This window comes from Cheilinus undulatus, linkage group 19 (genome assembly GCF_018320785.1).
Source record: "Cheilinus undulatus linkage group 19, ASM1832078v1, whole genome shotgun sequence".
NCBI lineage: Eukaryota > Metazoa > Chordata > Actinopteri > Labriformes > Labridae > Cheilinus > Cheilinus undulatus.
In genome coordinates this window covers 37,990,166-38,016,554 of record NC_054883.1, presented here as the reverse complement: position 1 = coordinate 38,016,554, position 26,389 = coordinate 37,990,166, and the positions used below count along the sequence as shown (strand labels likewise).

Sequence of the window (26,389 nt, the reverse complement as noted above, 5' to 3'; positions counted from 1 at the left end):
ATGGGACTATGCCAACGTTAAATACCAGTCATAGTGCCACCTTTTGGTAAGACCCATTCAAATTTTGACAACTCTGACATTTAAACTGTAAGTTCTCTCTTATGGTTTAGTGTGAAAGACATGACAGTTCATAGCTGTTTGCCTTTGTTAAATCTGTGACCGACAGACATCACTGCGGCAGCCCATTTTGCACTTCTGCCATGCACCATGCAGCCCTATTTTTTTTTAAATTCGTACCAGGATGTTTGAGAGACAGGGATGGAAATAATGCAAAAGGCTCCAGCTGTATGTAGTGGGGCACCAGTGCATACGTTTTGTCAAATATTTCCATTTGGAGGCACTGAAAAATGCACTTTGTCAAACTGCCCCCATTAAGAAGGCACCAAGAGAGCACATTGTCAAATGTTCCCCAATAAGAATAATCCAAAGTGGACTTCTTTCAAATATTCTCCATTAAGGGGCCACAAAGTGAAGTTTCTCATACAAAGAAGACTTTTAATCAAATTTCCCCAAATTGATGGCAGCAAAGAGGACACTTTGTCAAGTTTTGCCCACCAAAAAGGCATCTATGTCAAATTGCCCTAACTAAGAGGGCTCCAAAGAGGGAACTATTGTCAAATTTTGCCCAATTAGAAGACATCAGTGAGGACACTTTTCAAATTTTCCTCTCTAAGAAGGCCCCACTAAGGGCATTTTGTCAAATTTCTCCCTACAAGTGGGTACAAAGTTAAATTTTCCCAATTAGGCGGCACTCTGTCAAGTTTTGCCCAGTAAGAAGGCTCAGAAGAAGGCAGTTTGTCAAAATTTTCCAACTAAGAAGGCATTTTTCCCTAATTTTGTCCATATAGAGGGTACTTAAGAGACCACTTCATCAAATTTTCCCCACTAAGAAGGCACTTTGTCAAGTTTTGAACAGTAAGAAGGCTCCAAAGAAGGCCCTTGCCCCCTCTGCCCCCCTCTAAGTCCACCAGTGTTCTTATTATTTCTTACCATGTGTATTCAGACAGATAACCCTGAAAAGTTCGACCATCAAAGACAATCAAAACCTGAAAATAATAATGTTTTTCCTCCCTCATCCCCACTGTGGATCCCATTACTCTAATTCAAGCTCTCTGCAGTTACAGATGTATAAGGAGTAATGACACGAGACAGTCTGCCTCCCCAGCCACATTAGTATTTTTGGCGTGTATCTCTTGGTTTCCTACAGGTAAATTAAAAATGGAAACTGTCAGTTTGCCTCTGCTTTACACATCTCTGTAAATGAATAGATGTTCTACATGGTTTGATTTGCATTAATTCAGCGGTGGCGTGTGTTGTACACTCTCTGATGCAGATGTCAGGGTGCTCTCCGAGCGTCAACGCCGACGATCAAAGCTCACCTGTGTGCCTCGCAGCTAGAAAACCAGGATTGGAGATGTGTTAGCATTCAGCTAATGAATTTCTATCTGCTGCGCTGGGTGAACTCTCTGCTCCAGTGGAACAGACTTTTAATAACAGAGCGAGAGGGAGACAGGGAGCATGTGGATCCAGAGACAGCGGAAATAGAGACAACTTTGATCTACTAAAAGCTGTTAATCCTAGAAAAGTGCTAAATGATGGTACATTTGTGTTTGATTATGTTAATGGATGCCACCTAGGAGGCCTCTGAGGATTTATACGCTGTGACTCAGAGGTTATCGGAGGTCATCACCACAGCAGGACGAGATCTATGCAGCTGTTTCCTCCTCAGATCTGCTCTGCTTTTATTTAATAATATCAACACGACTACTCTTATCTTTAGCCAAGCAGATATTGGAAAACATGTCTTCTCCTTAAAAGCAATATCCATTCTCTGCCATTGAGACATTAATCAGAGCGTTATTACACTGTCTGACACCCTGACTCATATTTATGAGCAGTGGAGGGTCATTTATTCTCATCATTTACCAACCACATGAGGAGGACGAGATAGCTGTACTCTGAATATTCATATTTGATATTTTTGTGATTATCAGGTAGTCGTTTAAAGGGTTGTTATCATTAGTCTTTGCTTGTTATCATTGTATAATACCTATAAAAAGGATATTTTACCTTTTTATTGATTATTAATCAATCTTGTTCAGTATAATTTGGCTTCCTCCATGAAGAAGGCTCCAAAAGGGCACTTTGTCAAAATTTGCCTACTTTGAAGGCTCCAGAGGGCTCTTTTTTGCTGCTGAGAAGCGTCCCCACAGCATGATGCTGCCACAACTGTGCTTCACGAGGATAGTGTGCTTGTGGTAAACAAAGTGTCTTGTCTGATAGCCAAAAAGCACCCATTAAACCAAAAAACTTTCTACCATTTGACCATGGAGTCTCCTACATGCTTTTTGGTGAATTTTAGTCCAGATTTAAACTGAGTTGTCTTCAACAGAGACTTCTTTTTGCCCCACTTACATAACCCTTGTTGTCTAAATCTGTTTAGTATTTATTGGATCATGTCTATGCGCCTTTGTTTTACTTTTTTTTAAGCATTGAGGCTTTTATTGTGACAGACTTGTCAGGAATAGACCGTCTATCAACGGATACTCTAATAAACTTTGCATCACAATGCTAACAGACAGGAGGGATTAAACTGTTGCTGCTTTGAGAGAGACAAAGCCACAGCTCACTTATTTTAGTCCCCGTCCACTTGGAGACGAAAACGAGATATTGCCATTTCGTTTTGAAAAAGTTTTCCGTAAAGATGGGATCGTTTTAGGTAATATCTGTGTAAGCCTGCAACCACTGAAAACAATTGAAAACACTGTAGTGCATATGCCAAGCCTGTGCGTGGTGCTGTAAGGCTGCCACAGAAATGCCCCAAAAGAGAAAAGAAGATTACAGAAAACTGACACAAACGTTCTTCTAGTTGCCCTTCTGGTTGTTCTCCACATTGGATTTAAGAACATCTGGTGTCTACTGTTCTCAGTGGTGTTAAAGGAGCATCAGGTTTTGCTGTGAAAGTCATAATAAACTCAGTAGCTTCTGCAGCACAAACACAACCCTGTAATACGCCATTTCTGTTTTGGCCGGACCCGTGCAGGCTTCTTAAGAGAGCTATGTTATGTCTGATGTAATCGTTTCAAGAATTGTCCACACAGAGATAAATCGGTAGTCGTTTACAGATTTGTGCATTCTGGGGCCCGGTTTCAAAAAGTATCGTTTAGAGTCACCCAAAACGCTGTTTCCGTGTGGATGAAACGTCGGTACGATAAAAAACTTTTGCGTATACTCCTGAATTCGTCTCTGAGTGGACGGGGCCTTAATTTTCCAGGACTAAAGACAAGTGAAATATGGATTAGTACACACTTTTAGCAGGTAAGATGTTTGTTCCTGCTGAATGTGGCTCAAGTGAAAGACAGACAAGCACTCCAGCAACTAGCCTGCACCTTTAGGTTTTCTGCCTCAAATCTCTGTTATGATACTTTTGATGATCCATGGGCTGATGTGGCTGATAGATTTGGGAAGTTTACCTCACTTTGTTTCACTTGAAGCCACATTATTACCTCCGCCAATGAGGTTATGTGATCGGGTGGGTTTGTTAGTTTGTTAGCAACATAACTCAAAAAGTTGTGGACAGACTTTAATGAAATTTTCAGGAAATGTCAGAAATGGCATAAGAAAGAACTGATTAGATTTTGGGGCTGATCTGGATCACCGTCTGGATCCAGGAATTTTTTTAAAGGATTCTGTACTATTGGGAGATAGGGCTATTGGCCGAGGTCTGCACTGTTACCACTTCACACCAGGAGATGGCGGACATGAGTAACTTCAATCCCAGCAGCAGTTTTGGGTGTGTTTCTATTCAAAGTTTTGGAGTTGATAGAGTTTGAAAGATGCACGCCCGGTTGAGGAGATGAGTCAGAGCGTAACAGAGAGAAAGACAGCAAATTGTAGAGAGAATACTCACAATGCTGAGAGGAATAGAGGAATATTCACCCTCTGCCATGACTGCCAGTCGCCCAGTGAGTTCATGGGTGAGATCTGTCAGTACATCTGTTGGCACCAGCAGGCAATGCTTCCACCATGATAGTATAGCCGGAAGCAAAGCCAATGCATTGCCTCACTGTGTCTCCACCCCACCGGGGAGGGAGTAATCGGCGAATGCCATGGTGGGGGGCACATGGGGACAGATCCAGGAATTTATTACAGGATTCTTCACTATTGGGAGGTATGGCTAATGGCGGAGGTCTGCGCTCTCTGAGTGCTTTTCTAGTTAAATTATGTTTTACTAATTTCTGTTCACATTAAGTTTCCTGGTTTTTGTCAGTGCCCACACGATAATCCCAGGTTTATGTAATGTGCTTTCATTTGGCTCACACGGAGCCTTGACCTCGCCCATCCAGTACTTAATGGAAGAGTAAGAACTCGGGCTGTGAGCCAGACCTCATCTTAAGCCATCAGTGTCGCTCCTGTGGTTGAAGGGGAGCAAATCCCTGCAGAAATGTTCCTAAATCTTTTGGAAAGCTTTCCCAAAAGAGTAGAAGATATTATTATTTAGAACAATGACGTTAAACTTTAAAGTTCAAGTAATGTCCTACTTTTTGCTAAAATGGATTCCAAGTATTTAAAAAATGTGATTTCTTGATCTGGTTTGGTTCCATCTTTCTGCCAAGACTAAAGGTCCTTCTCCCTCCCATTAATGATAAATCCCTTTTGAACAAACTCTGTAAGCCTGTAAATAGATTTGGCATTGGCCCAGTGTTGATGCCAGCATCTGCAGGGGAGCTTAGCAGCCGCGCCAGGTTGTGTAATGTTTATATCATCAGTGAGACTGCGAGGCAGAAGATTTTCATACTAATGACTCAGACTGCGCTCAGGCCAAGGTCAAGCCGAGGCTCAGACTGCCGCCGAGGAGGAGAAATGAGGTCTTAAGCTCTGGCTGTCGCTGCGCGGCAGATTTGATGCTGAGGGGTGAAAGGTTGGCGTATAATCTCCTGGGTTTGAATCTCCTCTGGCTCACTCTGCTGTTTTGAATCCATGAATGTGAGCGTGTGGTTTTTAGAGAGCAAAACAGGATAGTGGAGGGAAAAAAAAACAATTAAAGAAGCCCTGTGGGCTGTGCCTAATAGCCCAAACTGCCTCCGGAGAGTCTGGAGTGTTCTGTCATCTGCCGGCTGTCTGATTACGGCAGCAGCAGTGATAGTGACACATCCTGCAGAGTGACGCAGCCCCAAGAAACAACTGTTTATTGGGCTCTGGTGCGCTGCGATAAAAACCCGACATTGCTTTGATTTGAGTCATGTTTGCCCCGTAGATGTTTGGTTAGATGAATGTTTTCATCGAGAGGCTTGTTCGTAGAGTTGTGTCTGTTTATCGGCCTGTTTGTGGCTCAGCCCGCGGGGCATCAAGTAACCACATAATCAACACTCGTGTGCTAGAAAAAAGAAGATTAAAAAAAGGGAATGAAAATGCTGGTTTGAGTTCGGTCTGAGTGGAGCTGAGACACAGTTGGAAGTAGTTTTGTAGAACTGTTTTGTGCTTCAAAGCTGCTTTGCTGGCAGATCATCACACATAAATGAGGTTTTGGAAGTGAGTTTCAGCACGATAGGAAACTTAATGAGTTGTTTTGCATGATTTAGTATCAATGTGTTTGATTCTGTCACTGCAGGATGTTGGTGTGGAGATGGTGGTAAACAAACACGTCACTTGAGGAAATTTTAGGATCAATTAAGCAAAACTGTGCAGAGACACTTTAAATAATTTAATAAATAGTCTAAACAGAGTGTGCGTATTTTGGGCATCTGTAGAAATCATAGATTCAAAGGCATTCATGAATAAAACTACATTTTTGACAGCTCATCCTTGCTGATTCACTATGAATAAATATGGATTAAACAAAGTGAACAGGAAGTTTTGGGTTGTTATTTTTCTACAGGTAGATTTTTAATGGTAAGAAATATCTTGGTTGCTAGACATGTCACTGTAAAGACCAGGATTTAAGGCCCAGTACACGTGTACACTGTAAAACTGAGCAGGTAAAGGTTGTTAAAAAATGAGTCGTGTTAACTGAAAAAATCTAAAACAGCTATTTCAGCTCTTTTTTTCTGAGTCAACTGAACACATTTTTACATTTCAGTCACTTTTAGTATTTTTGTATTTGTACACAAATTGTTTGACAATCATCCCTTGATCTGCTGGGTTTTCCCAGAATACCTTTGGGCAGTGGTTCTCAACCTTTTCAGCCTGCGACCTCCAAAATAAAGGTGCCAGAGACCAGGGACCCCACTTTACCTGAAGGTGGCTGAACACAGCCATGAACATGCAAGAGTAGTCATTTGCAGGCAAGGCCACCCATTAGGAGGGATAAAGGGGAAGGAGTTTTGAGAGCCAGCCAAACTGGGGGCCCGTGGAAGTCAGCAAAACCATGGTCCATTGTGAAGTTAAGCTATGAAAACCATATTTTATATTTGACCTGAATAATAACCACTCTTATCAGAGCATATCTCTGTCTATTCATTTGTATAATACATAGCCTTCTTAAAATGAAAATAACTTTTGTTAAAAACATTTAAAATGGGTAAAAAATTTCTTGAATAAGTTAATAATGGCAAAAAGTTGTGGTGTTGAAGGTGTTGCAATTGGATTTTTAAAGAGCATAAATGGGTTAAAAATGCCCAAAAATAACAAACAATTATTAAATTGGCAAAAACGGGCACAAAAAGTGATAAAAGGGGATTATATAGTGACTGAAATGGCTTTAAAGTGCAAAAACTTTGGTGGACTGGGATGAAAAATTGATATAAACTGGCAAAAATGGGATAACTGTGGTTAAAATGGGCAAAAAGGGGTGTAAGAAGTGGTTGATAGAGGCAACAATAAGTAGAAAGTGGCAAGGCTTGGTTAAGAAGAGGCAAAAACAGGCTGAAAAAAAGTGGTGGAAAGGGATTAAAATTGACGCAAATGGATTTTAAGTGGCAAAAATGTTCTAAAATTGGTGTTAAAAAGTGATGAAAAGGGATTAATATTTCGTAAAATTTGGTGTTAAGTAGCAGCAGTGTAATTTAAAAAATATTCTCAGTTTTTTTAAGGCATCTGGAGACCCCCTCTCAGCGTCTCGCGCCCCCAAATGGGGTCCCGACCCCAAGGTTGAGAACCACTGCCTTAGGGCACAGGTGTCAAACTCCAACCCCCAAGATGATCTCATATTTCTGTTATAACTGGCCCATCAGTATGAAGTCTGCAGATTTCCTCAAGTGTAAAAATGTAAAGTTATCCTTGATGATTTAAGATATCCTTGTTAAGTCACAAAATCTGAAAAAGTAAGGAGTAAAAATATTTAGAGAAGACGTCAGGAATGTGAGAAGATAAATTATTTAGTGTTTTAATTTCATATTTTCAATTTAGCATCTCACAGTTAGGACTTAAACCTAGGATTCTGACTTTTAATTTCATATTTTGAACAGTTTCACTCATAATTTTGACTTCTCATATAATATTTTGAGCTTTAAGAGTCAAAATTTTTATTTTAAGTTATATTTTGACCTTTTAACCAATTATTTGTATTTTACCTCATATTTTCAACTCCAAGCTTTGTCTTCATAGTTCTACAGTTTGATCTTTTAGACTCACAATTAAAATTTCTAATCATATTCTGACTTTTAATTTCATGATTATGAGCTTTATTTCATATTTGACCTTTAAAACTCATGATTTTGACTTTTTTTCTAATATATTTTGCCATTAAAAAAACATTATTTATCAATCTTAATTTCATGTTTTGACCTTTTTGAACTAATAAATTTACTTTTTTCAGATTGTGAGCCTTTAACTTTTTCTTTTTAACTTTGTAAATGTCAAAATCATTCATCATCAGTGCTATGTTTTTTTTTGTTTGTTTGTTTGTTTGTTTTTTTTCATATTTTATTACCAGTGAAACAAGGTCGACAGTTTCTGGTTGAAAAGGTGACCCAGTTAGGCCCTCAGGTTAGTCCTGAATCCAGAATCAAGCCCTTGCTGTGATTGAGTTTTTACTCACTCCTGCATCATGAGTGAAGTTACATACTGAGTTAGACAAGTCCAGTGTGTGGGGATAAACCACAATACAATGAATGAAATACTGAGCATAATGGAAGACAACGTCCTGGTGCAGTATGCACGTTTCAGTTATTGTCAATAGTAGTCATTTAAGTTGTCCTACCCTTAGAGGCATTAATGTTCAACAAATCCATCTGGTGGTTCAGGTTAAGGTTTCTCCAGATTTAGATGACATTTAGAATCATTCTCTTGCCATGTATTGACAAATTATCAAAGTCAAACTAGTTTCATGTTACTGGCCAGGAGCTTGAACCTTCTCATTTTGTCTTCTAGTTCTTGTTTTTGTTTTTAATTCAGTGCTTAATGTCTCTTAAAATGTAGTGAAATACAACACTTTCCCATAAATAAAATGGAGTAAAAGCTTCTAAGAAAGAACAACAAAAGCAGCTCAAGAAAGTAATTTGAGTAAATGCAATTACTACCTTTCCACCCCTGCTCCTGTCACAACTTTTTTGGAATGTGTAGCAGGCGTTTATGTTTTAATACACATTTCCAGTAACTGGAAAAATTAAGACTTGGTGACCAGAGCATGCAAGCTTTGAGACAAAGTGTGCACATTAATCACCATCGTAGTCCAGCACAGACATTGAAGTGGCCGCAACCAGCTCCTATTTTTAGATTCAAAGGGAAGACAGGATTTGATTCTGAAATAAAAGCCCAGTTTCAGTTTTGACCTTTAAACCATCTGCTGATGAGAAATTAAAGTGAGAGAATCATCCATTTAAATACCAAGATATCTATGGCTCCATGGCACCACCAGGGAGATGGGAACTCTTATATAAGCACAGATGCTTCTTCTTGACTTTTATTTACCTGCTCTTATTTACTTCACCTGCAAACAATGAAAGATTTCCTCCCTTGCCTCATCTTATGTTACAGTTGCCACGTTCTCGATGAGTCTCTGATGATGCTTCGTGAAATCTCACCTCACTGCATCATGTGCTTTTTCTATTTTTGCTTAATTATCACTGGCATCGTCACGTCTGTCAGCAGTGTGGTAACTGTGCTGTATTTATAGTAGCAGCTGCTACTCTGACTCCTTATTTTTCATGCATGTGTTGTCTGAAACACTTAAAACTGGAGGATGTGCTTCTGCTCACCTCCAACAAACAACTGACAGTTTCATCCCCTTTAAAACAGAATTTTGCCATGCAATGAGCATGTAATGACAGCTAAAAGGCCTGCTTTTGGGATATTTTTCTCAAAAATGACTATCAGGGTAGGTGCAAGTCTTAGCTGTGGTTTATGGGCAGGACTGCAGGCTGCTAAAACATCAGAGGAATCTGCTAAGACTCCAAATCATCAAATTAATGTCCCTTTAATCTGCATTAGACACTAAAATCTGACGTAACAAGCTGCATTTCTGTCTCTGCAGCACTGATACACTTCTTTTTAACTTTTACACGTGACACTGCTGCCCTCTGTTGGAAACTTTAGGTCATTTTCATACAAGAAAAGTGAGCTTGTCAACACAAACTTGACTAGAATTAATATCCCTCCTAAAAGCACAACATGAACCAAACATAACCTGCAGCTCTCAGTCGTCTTTCTTCTTCTTATCAGTTCACTCTGCCTTTGAATGTCACCATGCACTCATTAATTCCCATCAGCCCCTTGACTTACAGTGTCTCATACATTAATAATGACCTTTACTAAGTGAATAATGTAGTCGGCACAGCCAGATGGAGAACATGCTGCGAGGAGATGAGCTCTCGCAATCATCACAATGAGGCGTCAGGAGAAAGAGAGAGTCTCATTACTTAAGAGAAAGAAATGACACAACGTGCTTCACTTACTCTCCTTTTTCTCATTATAACTTTTTTGTTACCTCGCTTTCTTTCACACACCTATCAGGACGCTTCTAGTAACTTTAATACGTTTCCCCCCGGCCTCGCCAAGGTGACTGGGCGTCCCCAGCCGAGTGGATCCGACAGCGCCATGGTTCCACTCCACGTGGAAAGCTTTTTAAGCTGCCGCTGTAGGAGTCAGCAGGCATCTGGGGGAAAAACTGGCCATGCGGGAAATCGTTTTTATTATTTTATTTTTTCTGTCATTTGCAAATGCAAGCGTAATAAAGCACCATGCTGCTCCGCTCATCATCAGGGAGTGAGATCCAATAACACCACGCTGAGATCTGCCTGCAGGGTGCAGGTGGAGAGCAAAATGATACCATTAGCATTTTTCTGGTCATTTTACAGGTACGGACAAGTTTGTTTGACAGAGTAACTAAAGCCACGACCACTTTGTTCAACTGAGACCCTCTGTATGTTGGGATCCACTACAGCTTTAGTGGTGTTGATATTATAGGGCCAAAATCTCAACATCTCAACAAAATATGACTCAGAATGTTCCTTAACAACCTTTTATTCCATGGAGTTTAAGGTTCAGACTTCAGCCCTTGAAGCATATTTTAAAGTTTAAAGAATGAGGATGGAAAAAAGAAAACAACTGGCAATCAATACCCCAACAATATCGCTCACCACTAATATCAGTCCAACCAGGAGAGACTAGTAAATGATTTGAAGATAAATGTGTATTCTACATATGTGATAATGAATTGTATTTATTAACATACACCATAATGCCAAAGTATTTACTTACCTGCCTTGATTCGCATATGAACCTAAGTCACACACTGATGTTGGACGAGAAGGCCTGGCTCTCAGTCTCCGCTCTAATTCGTCCCAAAGATGTTCTATTGGGTTGAGGTCAGGACTCTGTGCAGACCAGTCAAGTTCATCCACACCAAACTCTCTCATCCATGTCTTTATGGACCTTGCTTTGTGCACTGGTGCACAGTCATGTTAGAACAGGAAGGGGCCATCCCCAAACTGCTCCCACAAAGTTGGGAGCATGGAATTGTCCAAAATCTCTTGGTATGCTGAAGCATTCAGAGTTCCTTTCAGTGGAACTAATGGGCCAAGCCCAGCTCCTGAAAAACAAGCCCACACCATAATCCCCCCTCCACCAAACTTCACACTTGGCACAATGCAGTCAGACAAGTACTGTTCTCCTGGCAACCGCCAAACCCAGACTTGTCCATCAGATTGCCAGATGGAGAAGCGTGAATTGTCACTCCAGAGAACGCGTCTCTACTGCTTTAGAGTCCAGTGGCGGCGTGCTTTACACCACTGCATCTGATGCTTTGCATTGCACTTGGTGATGTATGGCTTGGATGCAGGTGCTCTGCCATGGAAACCCACTTCATGAAGCTCTCTACGCACTGTTCTTGAGCTAATCTGAAGGCCACATGAAGTTTGGAGGTCTGTAGCGATTGACTCTGCAGAGAGTTGGTGACCTCTACACACCTAAGCATCCGCTGACCCCACTCCGTTATTTTACATGGCCTACCACTTGGTGGCTGAGTTGCTGTCGTTCCCATTCGCTTCCACTTTGTTATAATACCACTGACAGTTGACTGTAGAATATTTAGGAGCGAGGACATTTCACCACTGGACTTGTTGCACAGGTGGCATCCTGTCACAGTACCACGTTGGAATTCACTGAGCTCCTGAGAGCGACCCATTCTTTCACAAGTGTTTGTTGACAGTCTGCATGCCTAGGTGCTTGATTTTATACACCTGTGGCCATGGAAATGATTGGAACACCTGATTTCAATTATGTGGATGGGTGAGTGAAAACTTTTGGCAATATAGTGTCGCTAATAAACCATGTTTTTCTCAAACAAGGTTCATAAACTATAAACTTGTGTCTTCTACAGGAGCATGTAGCATTGTTTCACACTGAAGTAATCAGTGGTACATCTACCTGGCATGGTTATGACATTATAGTTAGCAAACAGTCAAATTCACAGCAGTAGCATAGACTCTGATGTTACGGCTGATGGTGACAGCATGAAGAAGTGTATAGGCATGTATTTTCCTTTTCCCTCCCAGCCCTGGCCATAGTGTTTCATTTTTTTAATTATAGGGTAGATGCGCCTTAGCTAAACAAACTCCGGGTTTAGTTATTCTTCAATAATAACTTTAGTGATGTCCAATAGAAACACACCACAGAAAACAAATCTACATTAGCGCCTGCTCTGAGGCTGTTTGTCTGTTGTTCGTGCATATCAACTAATTCTGCCAAGCATGCTCGCTTAATGAAAATGCTAATTGGTCGTTGATGTCTGTTAATTCCCCAAAGCCAGCACCCAGTCCCTCAGATAAACAGCAATAATGAAATTTTAATTGCAAAAGTTGATTTAAATGTAGCCGGTGGCATGCTGTAACAATAAGTCCAAGTGTTTCAATGCTGTCTGCATGGTTGCCAACTGACTTAATAATGAAGTGGAATTGTCACAGCCGTGCTTTATGTTGTCACAAAGTTCCCACAGTGAGATTATATTTGCATAATTTCTTAACAGCTCACTGTTGACAGAGTTTATTTGTTTGTTTGTGTAGCAGCAGAGTTGAAGGGACCCAGACAGCTCATGTATTCCCTCATTGGGTTCTTCTCTGTCTGTTTAAGAGTCTGTGTGATTGCTACAGATCTTTAAATAAACATACCTGGCACATGGAGGGTCTCATGGGAACCCTCTGGGTTACAGGTCTGAAATGAGTTAGAGTGACTTTTTTTTACAGAAGATGAAAGAGAAACACTCCAACTCACACAGGTAACAACAATTTTTAAAGTTATCTGGAGTACAGCGTGTAGCAGTACCTGGTGAGAAATTGCTGCTTGGTTCTATTTTGGTCGATGGGCTGTACTGAGATTAAAAGCTGCAGTGATTTATGGCCTCAACATTTGGAGGTTTGTGTGCTTTTTATGTGGAAGTTTAAGATCGAGGTGCAACATAAGTTTGAGGGTACAACTAAAGATTTTACACATTATAGTCTGTAGTGCCATAGAATATAGGAAAGGTACTATTTTCTTTTACCTGAATTTGATTATGGCAGATACATTGTCCTTTAAATCCATATATGCAAAAGACTGTTGGTGCTTTGTGTTACAACCAGCTTGTAAGGGGAAAGGGAAGTAATATAAAACCAAGATGTTAAAGGTTAAGTAAAGTTATTTATCAACAAAAGTAAGATTTTTAACAAAGGCACAAAGGTGAGGCAACTAAAGGTGTGAATTAGTGCTGTACAAAAGGTGGCAAAAGGAGAACATGAAGAGACTCTAACCTAGAGTTATTGAAACTTACTGAGTTTTACCAAAAGAAAAGAGAACAAAAACCTAACTAACTACAAAAGGGAATACAATACAGCACCCAACTAACAAATATAAAACTAAGTGTGTGTATAAAAAGTAACTAATTTGGCTACAGAAATCACAAAGGCTAGTGCCTCAGCAAATTTACAGAAGTACAGGAGCTTAACAACAATGTCAACTAACAAAGAGGCACACAAGCATGGCTGGCTACAGCTTGCTGCTGACGTCTGGTCTGCCGGCTTCTTTATCCCCTGCGCAGCCACTTCTGATTGGTGGATTAGGCTGTAGGACCTCCGTGCTAATCAGCTTCCCCCAGCGCAGGTGGACAGAATCACTGAACGAGTTCCTGCGGCGGTGGTAACCTGAGAGCTGCAGTGGCACTCAAACAAGAACACTTACACACACACACACGAGAGAAAGGGAGGTAAAGTCCCCAGACGGCTGATTACAATATTAAACCCAAGTTCTTTGCAGTTTGGCCTTAGTTGTCTTTGAAAGGAGTTGGAGCTTGGTAAGGGCTGAACCAAGGCTAAGTATCAGCTAATACTTGGGTTAGCTTAGCTGGCTAGATGCAGCCATGATTTTGGCTCTGAACTAAGAGAAGTATATTCTGTGACATCACAGGTTAAGCCTGGCGTTTAGCGTTTCATTAAGTTTTAGCTATTGCTAGAACTAACTTACTTGCTGTGAAGCAGGAATGATTTTGGCTAGCATAAAAGACTCTCTTAAGAAGTGGACTTAAGTACTGTTATCTTACAAATTATTTTTTTAAAGTACTGTTTGAAAGCTTGTCAAAAGCCTGGTGTTGGCATTTTGGCAACAATTAGCTACGCTACGGCCAACTTAGTTGGCAAGATTCAGACATGATTTTGGCTAACAAAAACACAATGAATGAAAAAACCTTGGAAAAATAAACAAAGCGACTGTGACTTCAACCAGTGGTTTTTGAGACAATGTTTTATTGCCCATGTCTCAGTATTGGCCTGAATTTGGTTCCTGGCGTCGTTCCAGAGTTAAAGCTGGTGCTGGGTTGGTAGTTTAGGCAAAGAGTAAGCTACATTTAGCTTAGGAGGCAAGATGCAGCCATGACTGAAATGTGAAAATGTTAAAAGAGGGAGCTAGAATCAAAGCTATTGGGTACGTGAAGCCTAGTATTTAGCATTTTTGGCCAGTATATGTAATGCTACGGCTAGCTTAGTTGCTTAGGTAAAGCATGATATCTATCATTAAACACTGCCTCAACGACTTTCCACGTTGTCTATAGTTTGAGAAGTAAAGTTTCAGAGCTGAGTGGTTGCAATATTGGCCAGTATTAGCTAATACTATGGCTAGTTTAGTTGGTTAATTGCAACCACAACCTTTTCAAGAAAAAAAATCCTCTGTAGCCTCTATGACATCAGCTATTGGTTTGTGAAGTACAATTTTAAGACCCAGTTCTTTGTGTTTTGGCCCTGGCTTTCTTTTATTGGGACCTGATGTGTAGTTTTTGGATTACAGGTAGAACTGGGGCCATGCTAGTTTTTAGCAAAGGCTGTGTTAGCTATATGGTGATATAGATATATGATATATATGAAAGAGATCTCAACATGTTTTCATCTAGTTGAATAAAGGTTAATTAAAAAAAAAAGAAATGGTGCTCAAAGTTGCAATTTTTGGATAAAAGATGGAGCTAAACTTAGGCAAGGGTTTAGCTAATGCTTACTACGGGCAATATTTGTAGTAGCAAATTGGAGCCACACTTTTGGCAGGGAAATAAACATTGCCTTAAAAGAGTATAACTAGCCACCTCTAAGTGTCCATTTTCACTAATTCTAGGGGAACCTTAGAAAGGTGCATTCATTGTTAGCTAGCAAAAAGACCCCATTAGAAAGGGAATTTTCAATGTGATATCAAATATTGGTTTGTAAAGTGTAGTTTTAAACTCTAGAGCATCTTTGTTTGGTGCTGCAATTATGAGATGAGCTGTGGAGAACCTGAACAAGGGATTAAGGCCAAGTGCAAGTACTATTAGCACCAGCTTTGTCAGCTAATAAAAACCCTCAACCTTTTGAGAAGAAGACTTAACCACTATGACCTCTCTCATTTGTTGCTGACAGGGTTTTTATGTATTTTGTCCTTTTTTTTTTTTTTTTTTCAATTAATTTAATTAGAATAGTTAATTTTTTTTTGCCAGTGTTGGCAAATGCTAGGGCGAATTTAGTTAGCACAATGCAGGCATGATTTGGCAAGCAAAAACCATGACTTTAGGGCTCAGCGTTTTCTAAAATAAAACAAATTTTCAACCTGCTTTGGTGGTGCTTTGTCAAGCAGCACAGCCCAAGCAAACATTTACAGCACACCCTTCTGATAGTCTAGACCAGTGGTTCTCAAATGGAGTGGCAAGGCAGTGGCTAGTATGCCTTAAGGCAAGTCTTGGTGTGCCATTGGGAATTTGTACCACACGTTATTACTAAACTTTATGGCAAGAACTGTAACCAGGCCTGTCCACAGATCCAGCTGGACCTCTGAAAACCCCCCAGAGAAAGGGCCCTCCCCAAGTTGTGATTTATCGATAATATCAGTGTATGTGTGTTGGATCAGTAGCATTGGTGATAGCATCCTGGCTAACAGTTACCTTGGTTAGTTAAAAAGTGACGGTTACCTCGAGCTAAAAAGCATGGCAAGCTATTATTGGGTTGAAACTGGTGATGAAATTATGAATTCATGCTATTTTTAACCAAGTAAACCAAATTTTCTACCCACTTTTGCCACTTCTTTTGACAACTTAAACCATTTTTCTGCCTTTAAGCATTTTTGCCACTTCTCATTACCACTTTTGGCCCATTTTTTTTTCACTTTTTTGGAACGATTTGCCACATTTAACCCATTTTTGCTCTTATTGGACATTTTTTTTTGCCCCCTTTTAATCACCCTGAACCCCTTTTTACAACTTTCTAGCAACTTTAACCCTTTTTGCCACTTTTAATCTATTTTGCCACCCTTTAGACATTTCAACCCATTTTTGCCACCTTTTTGCCAATTTTCGCCCACTTTTGCCTTAGTTTGGCCTCTTTTTTTGCCCAATTTTGCCCTTTATTATCACTTTTAACCCATTTTTACCACCTTTCTACAACATTTAACCCTTTTTGGCTACTTTCAGCATGTTTTTGCAACTTTTAACCCATTTTTTTGGCCCCTTATTCCAATTGTTACACATTTTTTGACTTTGTCTTGCCACTTTTTGCCCAATTTATCCATGTTTCCTTCATAACTTTTACCCCATTTTTGTCACCTTTTGCCCACTTTTGCCACCCCCAGTTGTCTGGTCCCCAGAATCCTCTCCCCTTTATCCCCCTTCATGGGCTACCTTGACTGTTTTATGATCTAAAAAGTCTATTTTGTATTGATATGAATATACAATATAATAACTTTTTTTGTTTGTTTGGTTTTTTTTTGAATATGGCAAATGAATATGGTGTGCCTTGAGATTTTGGTTTAACCTTAGGTGTGCCTTGGGTGTAAAAAGTTTGAAAACCACTGGTCTAGATAGTCCACTTAGCCATGCCCCTATTATGCTGAAACATGCAAGTATCAAAGCCTTGATTTGATCAAAACAGACAAATTATGAACACCCCCCACACACACACACCCACCCACACACACACACACACCTCAGCTTTTTTATCAATTAAGGCGTTATCTGTAGAGACCAAATCATATTTTCTTTAACCAGTGTAAACTTGTCTTCCTTCTGCTATAAAAATGGACATTTTAAATTGGTCATGTCAGTAAAAAGATTACAGCTTGTACTCATTTTTCTGTTTTCTATGTAGCAGCAGAGCTGAAGGACCCAAACTGCTCTTATTCTCGCCGTGTTCTTTCTGTCTGTTCAACAGCAGTGTCTGTGATTGCTACATAACTTTAAATAAACACACCTGAGCACAGATGGTCTCAGGGGAGCCCTCCGGGTCGCAGGTCTGAAATGAATTGAAGTGAGTTTTCTTACTGAAAGTGGTGCACATATATACACACATACGCTCAAGGTAACAACAGCTCCTAAAGTTATCTGCAGTACAGCGTGTAGTTGTACCTGGTGAGAAATTGCTGCTTGGTTTGTTTCGAGAAATTGTACCTGAGTTCTATTTTGGTCGATGGGCTGTACTGAGATTAAAAGCTGCAGTGATTTATGACCTCAACATTTGGTATTGAGCATGTTTTTTATGTGTGTGGAGGTTAAAGAAAAAGGTACAAAGTGAGTTAGAGCGTTTAACTAAAAAAAAAACAGGTCCACAAAGAGGCAGTGTACTTTGTTTCCTATGGGGCAGAAAGGTAGATTTAATGCCTTGTCTGATTTTCTTTGGAATGATTTTCTATTGATTCATTTAGATTTTTTTTTTTTCAGAATTAAAGATTTGTCACTCATAATATAATCTAATTCTAATTGTAGGTTTTTACTGCTGACTGTGTGCTAGATGTAGATTTAGCTACCTTTATGTTGCCAGTGAATGTATTTTGCCTTTCTTTTGATACGTATTTGGCATTTCAAGGCATGGCTTTCATTCTCATTGGATTCTGTAAACAGATTTTTTTTTTCTAATCACTGTAAGGGCTGCAGGAGTCACAGTTTGGTTCCACCTTGGTTTTGGGGTCACAGCTGGGTACGTGTTTGGGTCACTGGGAAAAAAAACTGCATAAAGTCCCAGATATATTTCTAGTTTTCCCTTTTTTCATGACTGTACTGCAGCCTACTTTTTGTTTCATCTAGTGTTGTTTAGGACTAATGATGATAGTAAACACAGCCTGTGTTGTATTAAACATGAGACAAAAAAGTTAGGAATGCATATTTCCTGATTAATAATAATAATATAAGAGACAACATAAAATATGCAATTGAAAATAAGGGCATTTTAAAGCAATGTTACATATTTCAGATTTCTATCACATCTAAATCATACTTTGGAAGTATGCTCTGACCCTGTCATGTAGTTGTTCATAAATAGCCAGTGTAGTGGTTACTGGTGCAAAATCACGACTCATATACATCTGTGGAGAACCCCAGACTAGCTCATGTAAACACAGGATTGAGCGTTGTAATGGAGCCTGAGCAGAGCACTTAAATGCACACGTGTAGCCCCTGTTCTCTAGCTCTGCATTTCCACACATAGTCTTTAAATATACCGGATATTAGCATCTGTTATTTCTTTGACCCTCTGCTTTCACATTCATGGCCAAGACTTCGAAGTTGAAGAGAGGGATAAGAAAACAAGCAAATCTCATAGTGCCACTGCTGTTGCTATTGAAGAGAACTTTCCATCATGTATTTCGTCATGCTGGCTTCTTCCTCTTACATGTTAGTTGTTTAATGGCAGTTATGAGCATTACTGCTACCTAGATTGGTGGGTATATACTGAGATGTGTGATTGCCTTTTTCTCCATTAGGACAATGGTGATGGAACATTGTAGCGGGGCCTGAGCAGAGCACTTCGATGCACACGTGTAGCCCCTGTTCTTTACCTCTGCATACATAGCCTTTAAAATGTATTGGCACCTATAATTTCTTTTTCCCTCGGCTTTCAAATCCAGAGGCTTCTTAAAACAGTGCTGAGAAGTAATGCAGAGGGATAAGACACTCTTACAGCGCCACTGCTCTTACTACTTAAGCAAACTTTTCATGGTGTTATGTCATGTTGGCTTTCTCGTTAGTTGTCTAATGGTAGTTAATAAACAGTTTCAAGCATTTCAATCAGGAAATACTTGAACAGGAGTGAACAATCAATTATCTTACAAATTTAAATCAAAGAGAAATGTGCAAAGTCTCCATCATGCTTTGACCTTATTTAAATGAAGGGGTAGCGAGGCAAACACCAGGATACCCCCCAATGGATTCTGGACAGGTGGTGGTGTTGATGAGGGATGAGCAGTAGAGCTCTTTTTTTAAATACTTTATTGCAATGTTTAAAAAAAAATCACTGTAGCAGACAGCTGTCATTACGAGTACACTGCATTTTTAAACCAATATATTAATTAAATAAAGAAAAAACTAAAGAAACAATACAGACCCACATGCATACAAAAGGAAAAAGAAAGGGAAAATAAAAAAGAACATAACTTGAAGAAATGAATGAGAATTATCATGAAAATAGACTAGGTGGACTGTACAATTACATAGATGCATCTAAAGATGTGTAATAAAAAGGCACTTACCCTCTTTTTACCTATCCTCCATTTCCTTTTGTGAGGATTAGAGTTCTGAGAGGCGAACTGGGACACCAATGAGGTGGCTTGGAGGAGGTGACTGAGGTATACAGGATGACATGGGCATAAGTACTTGTGTGGATCTGGACTAGATGTTGATGAGCTGAATTGGAGGTGGCTGGGGTGGAGGAGGGTTGCAGCGTCCACACTGAAACAACAGGCTGACTGTGAGAGAGAGAGAATGACAGATTAAAAATATGATGGGTGCATATTGATTGGTCATCAAGGTTGTGGCAGAATCTGAGAGTGAACGCCCATATTCAGCTGATCACCAGAGCAGGCAGAGAGAAAGGGTGGAAAGAGAGAGAGATATGAAAGACTCATGACTAACGAATGATTAAGAAACGGTCTTTCTGCGTAAACTTTCATTGAACTGCATCACTGCCACCTTTGTGCATGTAAATCGCTGAACTACAGACATCATACAGCCTAAATAAACACTGTATAAAACAGTTACTCCTGACCTTTTCTATCTCTAGCCCTGATGAGTAACAACAGAGTGATTCTGTTGGCCTGCAGCCATGCTATCATCTTTTTCTGTCACCATGATTGATGGTTCTTTTTATTCGTCTCTTTCAGAGGAAATTTTCCAGTCCCACATTGCTCATTGGTGGTCTCCAGATGGTGCCAGGTTAGCGTACGCCACCATCAATGACACCTTGGTACCAAGGATGGAGCTGCCCATGTTTACAGGAACACCATACCCCATGGGGAAAGAGTACCACTACCCTAAGGTGAAGATTAGTCAAATTTTGGTATTTCCATTAGACTGTTAATTTTGACAACAGTTTTTTGAAATATTTTTTCCTCTTTCCTTGTCCCATTCAGGCCGGTGAGGAGAATCCAGTCATCACTCTGTACGTTGTGAACCTTAATGGTCCACTTCACACCATCGAGATGAGGAGACCTGATGATCCTAGGATTGGGTAAGGGATGGAAACTGTCAGCCAATCAGTCTATCCGATGCACATTTTCCACCTCCTGCGCTTATGTTATAAATTTACATATTTCTCCATATTCATGTGTAATCTGCTCATGTGTATAATCTGTCTGTAATGATTTTCTGGTGCTACATATGCATGCATATACCTCTTATATCACATTTTTGAAGCGTTCTGATGTGATCCTGTCATTGTGCATTCCTGCTAAAATCCTTTAAATCCTTTTTCTGCAGTGTTGCATTTTTGGTCCCATGTTTCATTCGATTAATTTAACGCCTCCATTTGCTCTCTTTGCACTTTAGCCTGATTTGTTGTTCCCCTTTCGCTGTGGTTCATTATATTCTGCTCTGAATTCTCTGAAGAGATCATTAATTTTTCATCTGTTCTTAAAAGCCTGCCATCATCTACAGTTAAGAAATAGAAACTTAATATTTGTGTTTCAGTTACTGGTCATTGACTCAAAGAAGCCATTTTATTAAAGATTTGTCTTCTTGGGTTATAACCCCTGTGTGTTTGTCAGTGAGTACTATGTGACCATGGTGAAATGGGCCACCTCCACCAAACTGGCCATCAACTGGCTGAACAGAGCTCAGAACATCTCCATCCTTACACTGTGTGAAGCCACGACGGGAGTCTGCACAAAGGTACGGCTCAGCTCCCAGAGAGTGCATTAAAATCATAACAACGTATGTGTCAAAAAGCAGTCAGGATTGTTTACAGACACAGTCTTAATCCTGTCAACTTGTTTCCACAGAAACATGAGGATGAAAGTGAAAGATGGCTGCACAGACAGGTGAGAATACTGACATGCACGGACATATTTACTATTTTAAGCTGTTTATTAATAAAACCTTGCTTTATTTCACATGATTTAAAGAATTATGCCTTGAAAAACTTCAGATGGGTATTTCTGTGTTGTATTTTTATTAACTGTCTAACATAATATGTTTTGCTTTGAGGATTTTTTAGGTTATTATTTAGAATTGTTGTTTGGATTTTGAGTGATTTGCTTGGAATTTTAGGAGGATTTTCATTTGAAATTTTAGTGAATATGTTAGAATTTTATGGGGGCTTTGCTTGGAAATTTCAAGTATTTTCATGGACATTATGGAGATATATTTTTAATGTATTTTGGAGAGTTCATTGCAAGTTTTGGAGGAAATTAGCTTTAATTTTTTTCCCCCATTTTCATAAAAAATTGGAAAATTTTATCTGAATATTTATGGGAATTTATTTAAAAATTTTTTGGCAGATGAAATTTTAAGAAATATTTTGAAAATTTGAGGAATTTGATTTGAATTATTTTTGGGAAACTTACACTGATTTTTTGGCATTTAAATGGGAATTTTGGAAATTACTTTGTCAAGTTTTGAGAATTTGGGGGAAGGGGTTCTCAGAAATGTTAGATTTTTTTATGGAATTTTTTGTGATTGGATGTTTAGTGGAGTTTTTATTTTATTTTATTTCTGAACATTTTTGTTATTTAAATACACAAACAGAAACAATAAATAAAAACAGACAAAAATTCAAAGCAAATACATTACAGTATTCCAAAAATCAAAAATAGACCAAAAACAAACAAACAACCTGCCCCCTAACAAAAAAAGAAAAATAACAAAGGAATGCGAATTCACTGAAACATTTTTGGAATTATAGAAGAAATTTCTGATCCTTTTGGTAGAAACTAATGTTCACAGAAATTGTGGGTAATATCTTTCAAACTGGGGGGAATTTTTCGTGGATTTTATCATGAAAAATATCCAAGAAACCCATGACTTTTAGTGGAAAGTTTTGGGCTTAAGAAGTCCTTGTTGCCCATCTTGAACAGCTGCAGAAATTATTCTTTGTAAAAACAAATTCATTTTCAGTGATAAGTCTGAGATTTAAACTCTTCAGGCCATATTTATCCAAAATAAGTGGGAGAAACTTAAAATACATTGCAGACAAAAGCTTAGGTCTCTGGATGAAAGAACTGAAATGGTTTCTTCTATTCCTTCAGAATGAAAAGCCTCTGTTTTCCAAAGACGGGCTCAAGCTCTTCTTCACTCGTGCCATTCCTCAAGGAGGAAGGGGGAAGTTTTTCCACATCTCCATGTCTATCTCACAGGTAGGTGAATTTTTCAGTGCAAAGTTTTTCTTAACAAATTCCAAGTGTTTTATCCAGCCTTTTTATTACACCATATCAATAACAATTCCTAAAAACAGACAATGAATGTCACATATCGTAAGACCCTGTATGAAAGCCACAGTCTGATTTTGAGGTTTTTATCTTTAAGTGGCCACTCTACGGATACAGTTCTTTGAGTTCTGTAACATTTTGTTAAAATAGATTTATGGAAAAAAATCAACTCTAACTGTTGAATAAGGACTGGTTATTTTGTGATCATGCACTTTTCTGTTTCTCTCTAAAGCCAAACACCAGCACAGACACACTGCAGTCTATCACGTCTGGAGACTGGGACGTCACCAAAGTCCTGGCCTACAATGAGGAGAGCCAGTTGATGTAAGCGCCCACAAAACACAACCAGAAGCCTTTTTACATAAATATAATGTATGATGTAATATACTGTCTGTTTCATCTCTACTTTAAGATTTCAAAGTATGAATGAACTTACTTCACCACAGTAAAAGTCACTCAGAGCACAGACAGGGACACAGGCTAAGTGTTTCAGCCCCATGGACAGCTCATATTGGTCAGATTGTTCCTGCCAAACAAGCAAATGACGCTGTTCGTTACGAATGTGTGCACTGATTATGATCCACAATATATTAATAACACTATATCCCCACTTTAGAGAGCCTTGTGTTGTTGTTCGAGCTTATTTTGTTCACTCACAGTAAACAGCCCATAATGTGCTGAGTACAAAAAGTGCCTCTAAGCACCCATGAGGAATGTGACTCATCACCATTACTCCCAGATCATTTCACACCCACACAAAGCAACTGTGATCTGACTGAATATGATCTCACATGTACACAACTGCATTCACACAGGCGTATATAGAAACACAGTGACTCATTGTTCCTCTCTATTGAGGGACTGTCAACCCACCAAAATTGTAATTTGGCCTACTTCTGTTCTAAAAGGGTTCAGTCCCCCCTTTTTCTTCCATTAATCATTTATGAAACATCTATTCTGGTGAGTAGTTTGTGCGCTCCAGGTGTTTTGCTCCCTCCCCTTGTTCTGGTTTAAACACAGCTCTGAAACACTCACATTGAATACTTAAAAAATGCTGCAAAGCAAAACTAGAATTGGCTCCCGCATCATAGCCTTTTCTCTGTCATTATTAAGATACTTCTTGAGCACTGAGGATGGGCCAAAGCGAAGACATCTGTACAGGTAACATCAGTTCTAAACCCAACATATTCTGTGTTTAACCCTTATGTACATTTTTTGTTGGTTTTAATGAAAAAATGTACGTTTTCTTTGTCTCCTCAGTGCGGACACATTTGGTTCATTCAACCGCCGCTGTCTGTCCTGTGCCCTGGCCAACAGCTGCGACTACATCAGCGGCTCCTTTAGCCACAACATGAGCTACTTCCTGCTTAACTGCCAAGGTAGCTTATTCACTCCAGTGTCCCTCTTTCTGAACATTGAAATTATAATTTGATCATTTGTAGTTTCTGTTGCACACAAATACACTACATGGACCTAAACATTACACTTTCAAATACGTGTACTTCACTATGAAGTCGTTGCCCCTTTTGCAACTTGAAGAGCCTCTACTGTTCTTGGAAGGCTTTCCACAAGATTTGTTTTTTTTTTTTTTGTGGGAATGTGTGCCCATTAATACTATCGAGCATTTATGAGGTCATGTTGGACAAGAATGCCTGAATCTCCATTCCAGTTCCTCCCAAAAGTGATCAATGGGGTTGAGGTCAGGGCTCCGTGTGGGCCAGTCAAGTTCTTCCCCACCAAACTCATCAAACCATGTCTTTATAGTCCTTCTTTGTACACTGGAGTACAGTTATGTTGGAATAGAAAAAGGCTTTTCCCAAATTTTGCCAAAGAGTTGGGAGCACAGCATTGTCCAAAATGTCTTGGTATGCTGAAGCATTAACTGGAGATGAGGGGCCAAGGCCAAACCCTGAAAAACAGCCTCATACCATTATCTCTCTTCCACCAAACTTCACAGTTGGCGCATTGCAGTCAGGCAGGTAATGTTCTCCCAGCATCTGCCAAACCCAGACTCCACCATGTGACTGCCAAACAACAGAAAAGGGTGATTTGTTCATGCTCAGCAGTCCAGTGTCGGTGTGCTTTACACCACACCATCTGATGCTTGGCACTGGACTTGGTGATGTGAGGCTTGCATGCAGCTGCTCAGACATGGAAACCCATTCCAAGAAGCTCCTGGTGCACAGTTTTTGTGCTCACATTGATGCCAGTGGAAGTTCATAACTCTTCAGCTATGGAATCAGCAGAGCACTGGCAGCTTTTGGGCACCATGTGCCTTAGCAGTTGCTGAACCTGCTCCACTTTCTAATAATATCATTTACAGTTGACCTTAAAACATCCAGCAGGGATGAAATTTCATGAACTGTCTTATTACAAGGGTTGCATCTGTCTAAGTACCACATTTTTTGGAATGACCCATTTTATATTGCAAATGTTTGCAAATGGAGACTGCAGTGCTAGGTGTTTTTTATACCTTTGGCAATGTCTGATTGAAACCCCTGAATTCATTAATAATCAGGTGTGGCCAAATACTATTGTCTGTATATTGTATTAAAGATTATCTGAACACAAGGTGGCTGTCTGGAGGGATGACATTATAGTGTTTATATCAGAAACATATTCTCGGTTTTCACTACCTTATAGACACGTATGGTCTCCAAAATACAGTAATTTGCTCTTTAAAGACTGTATTAGTCCAACTGTAAAGAACCTTTTGATGCTAAAAAAAAATCCAAAATGTCACAGCACTATGTTTATAACACCACAAGGGTTATGTGATTAATTCCTTAAGGGTCTCAGTTTCATTAAAGCCTCAAAATTTCAGCATTCAAGTATTGACCCAATTTGTATTTGCCATTTTTTTTAAGCGTGTCAAATCAACCAGGAAGTGATCATGATGCCACCAAACACTGAGTGGTCCTGTAACTCATACATATGTCCAACTCTAGCCAGACTGGAAGAGGAAATGTAATAAGGCTTTGACTTATGATATTAAGAAGAGAGAGCAAGATTGGGACATAAAAAGAAGAGTAAGTCAGCAATGACCTCATTATTTCCAAAATTTCCAAGTGCCTTTATTTCCTATTATTCCTCACTTATATTCAAGGCTATAGAGCTGTTTTTGGCATGAGGGACTGAACCTCTGTTTGATAGATCGATAGTAGATAGTCGTTTATTGTCATTGTAAAAATGCAAAGAAATTTAGTTTGGCAGTCTCCTCTATAGCAGTAGGCAGTGGTTAGAAATCCACGGCCTCACATTGTCCATCCTGCTGGTGAGGGAGCGGGCACCCGTGAGAAAAATACTTGGTAGGGCAGGTTTGTGTGGGGCCGCTCTTAGCCTAGCCTGCAGCCCGGCTTGTTTGCCCCACTTCGCCTTCTCACACAGCACCGTCTCTGCCTCCTCCCCACTGGCTGTAGGAGGTGTGCTGTTCCACGTCCTCCTACTTCTAGTCTCCGAGCGCCCTGTACTCTGGATAATCTCCGTGGGGAAAGATATAAACTCTGTGGGCATGCTGTCAGTTCTGGTGTAAGTGTAGGTCTTTGATTTGCTGCTAGTGATGGAGCACAGGGCTGCTGCATTCGTACACACCACCCCATGCTGTCTCAATAGGTAACATTCAGTCTTCTTTTCCCCTTTTATTTGGTTTTTCTTGATGGAAATTTCCCATTCTTTCTCTCAAAGGTGTCTTGGACTATCCATCTTCTTTGTTGTCATAGGTTTCACATATGTTGTCAACTTAATTGTGAAAGCACTACAAGTCGAAGATATAACTCAAGAGTGCATCTTTCTTGCTGCCAACTGTGTGGCAGTTTGTGACCTAAATATGAAAAAGCTATTTTAG

At 39.6% G+C, this 26,389-nt stretch overlaps 1 protein-coding gene across 2 annotated transcripts in view; it reads left to right on the top strand.

The window, feature by feature from the left end:
* The window catches only part of LOC121527699 (dipeptidyl aminopeptidase-like protein 6), a 200,429-nt gene that overhangs the window by 162,540 nt on the left and 11,500 nt on the right, over positions 1-26,389 (top strand). For both annotated transcript variants that reach the window (XM_041814726.1, XM_041814725.1), the window contains 8 exons: positions 20,005-20,159; positions 20,254-20,351; positions 20,887-21,010; positions 21,121-21,159; positions 22,366-22,473; positions 22,778-22,869; positions 23,659-23,706; positions 23,806-23,924. In XM_041814726.1, the coding sequence (XP_041670660.1) occupies positions 20,005-20,159; positions 20,254-20,351; positions 20,887-21,010; positions 21,121-21,159; positions 22,366-22,473; positions 22,778-22,869; positions 23,659-23,706; positions 23,806-23,924 (783 nt within the window). The remainder of the gene's footprint in view (positions 1-20,004; positions 20,160-20,253; positions 20,352-20,886; positions 21,011-21,120; positions 21,160-22,365; positions 22,474-22,777; positions 22,870-23,658; positions 23,707-23,805; positions 23,925-26,389) is intronic.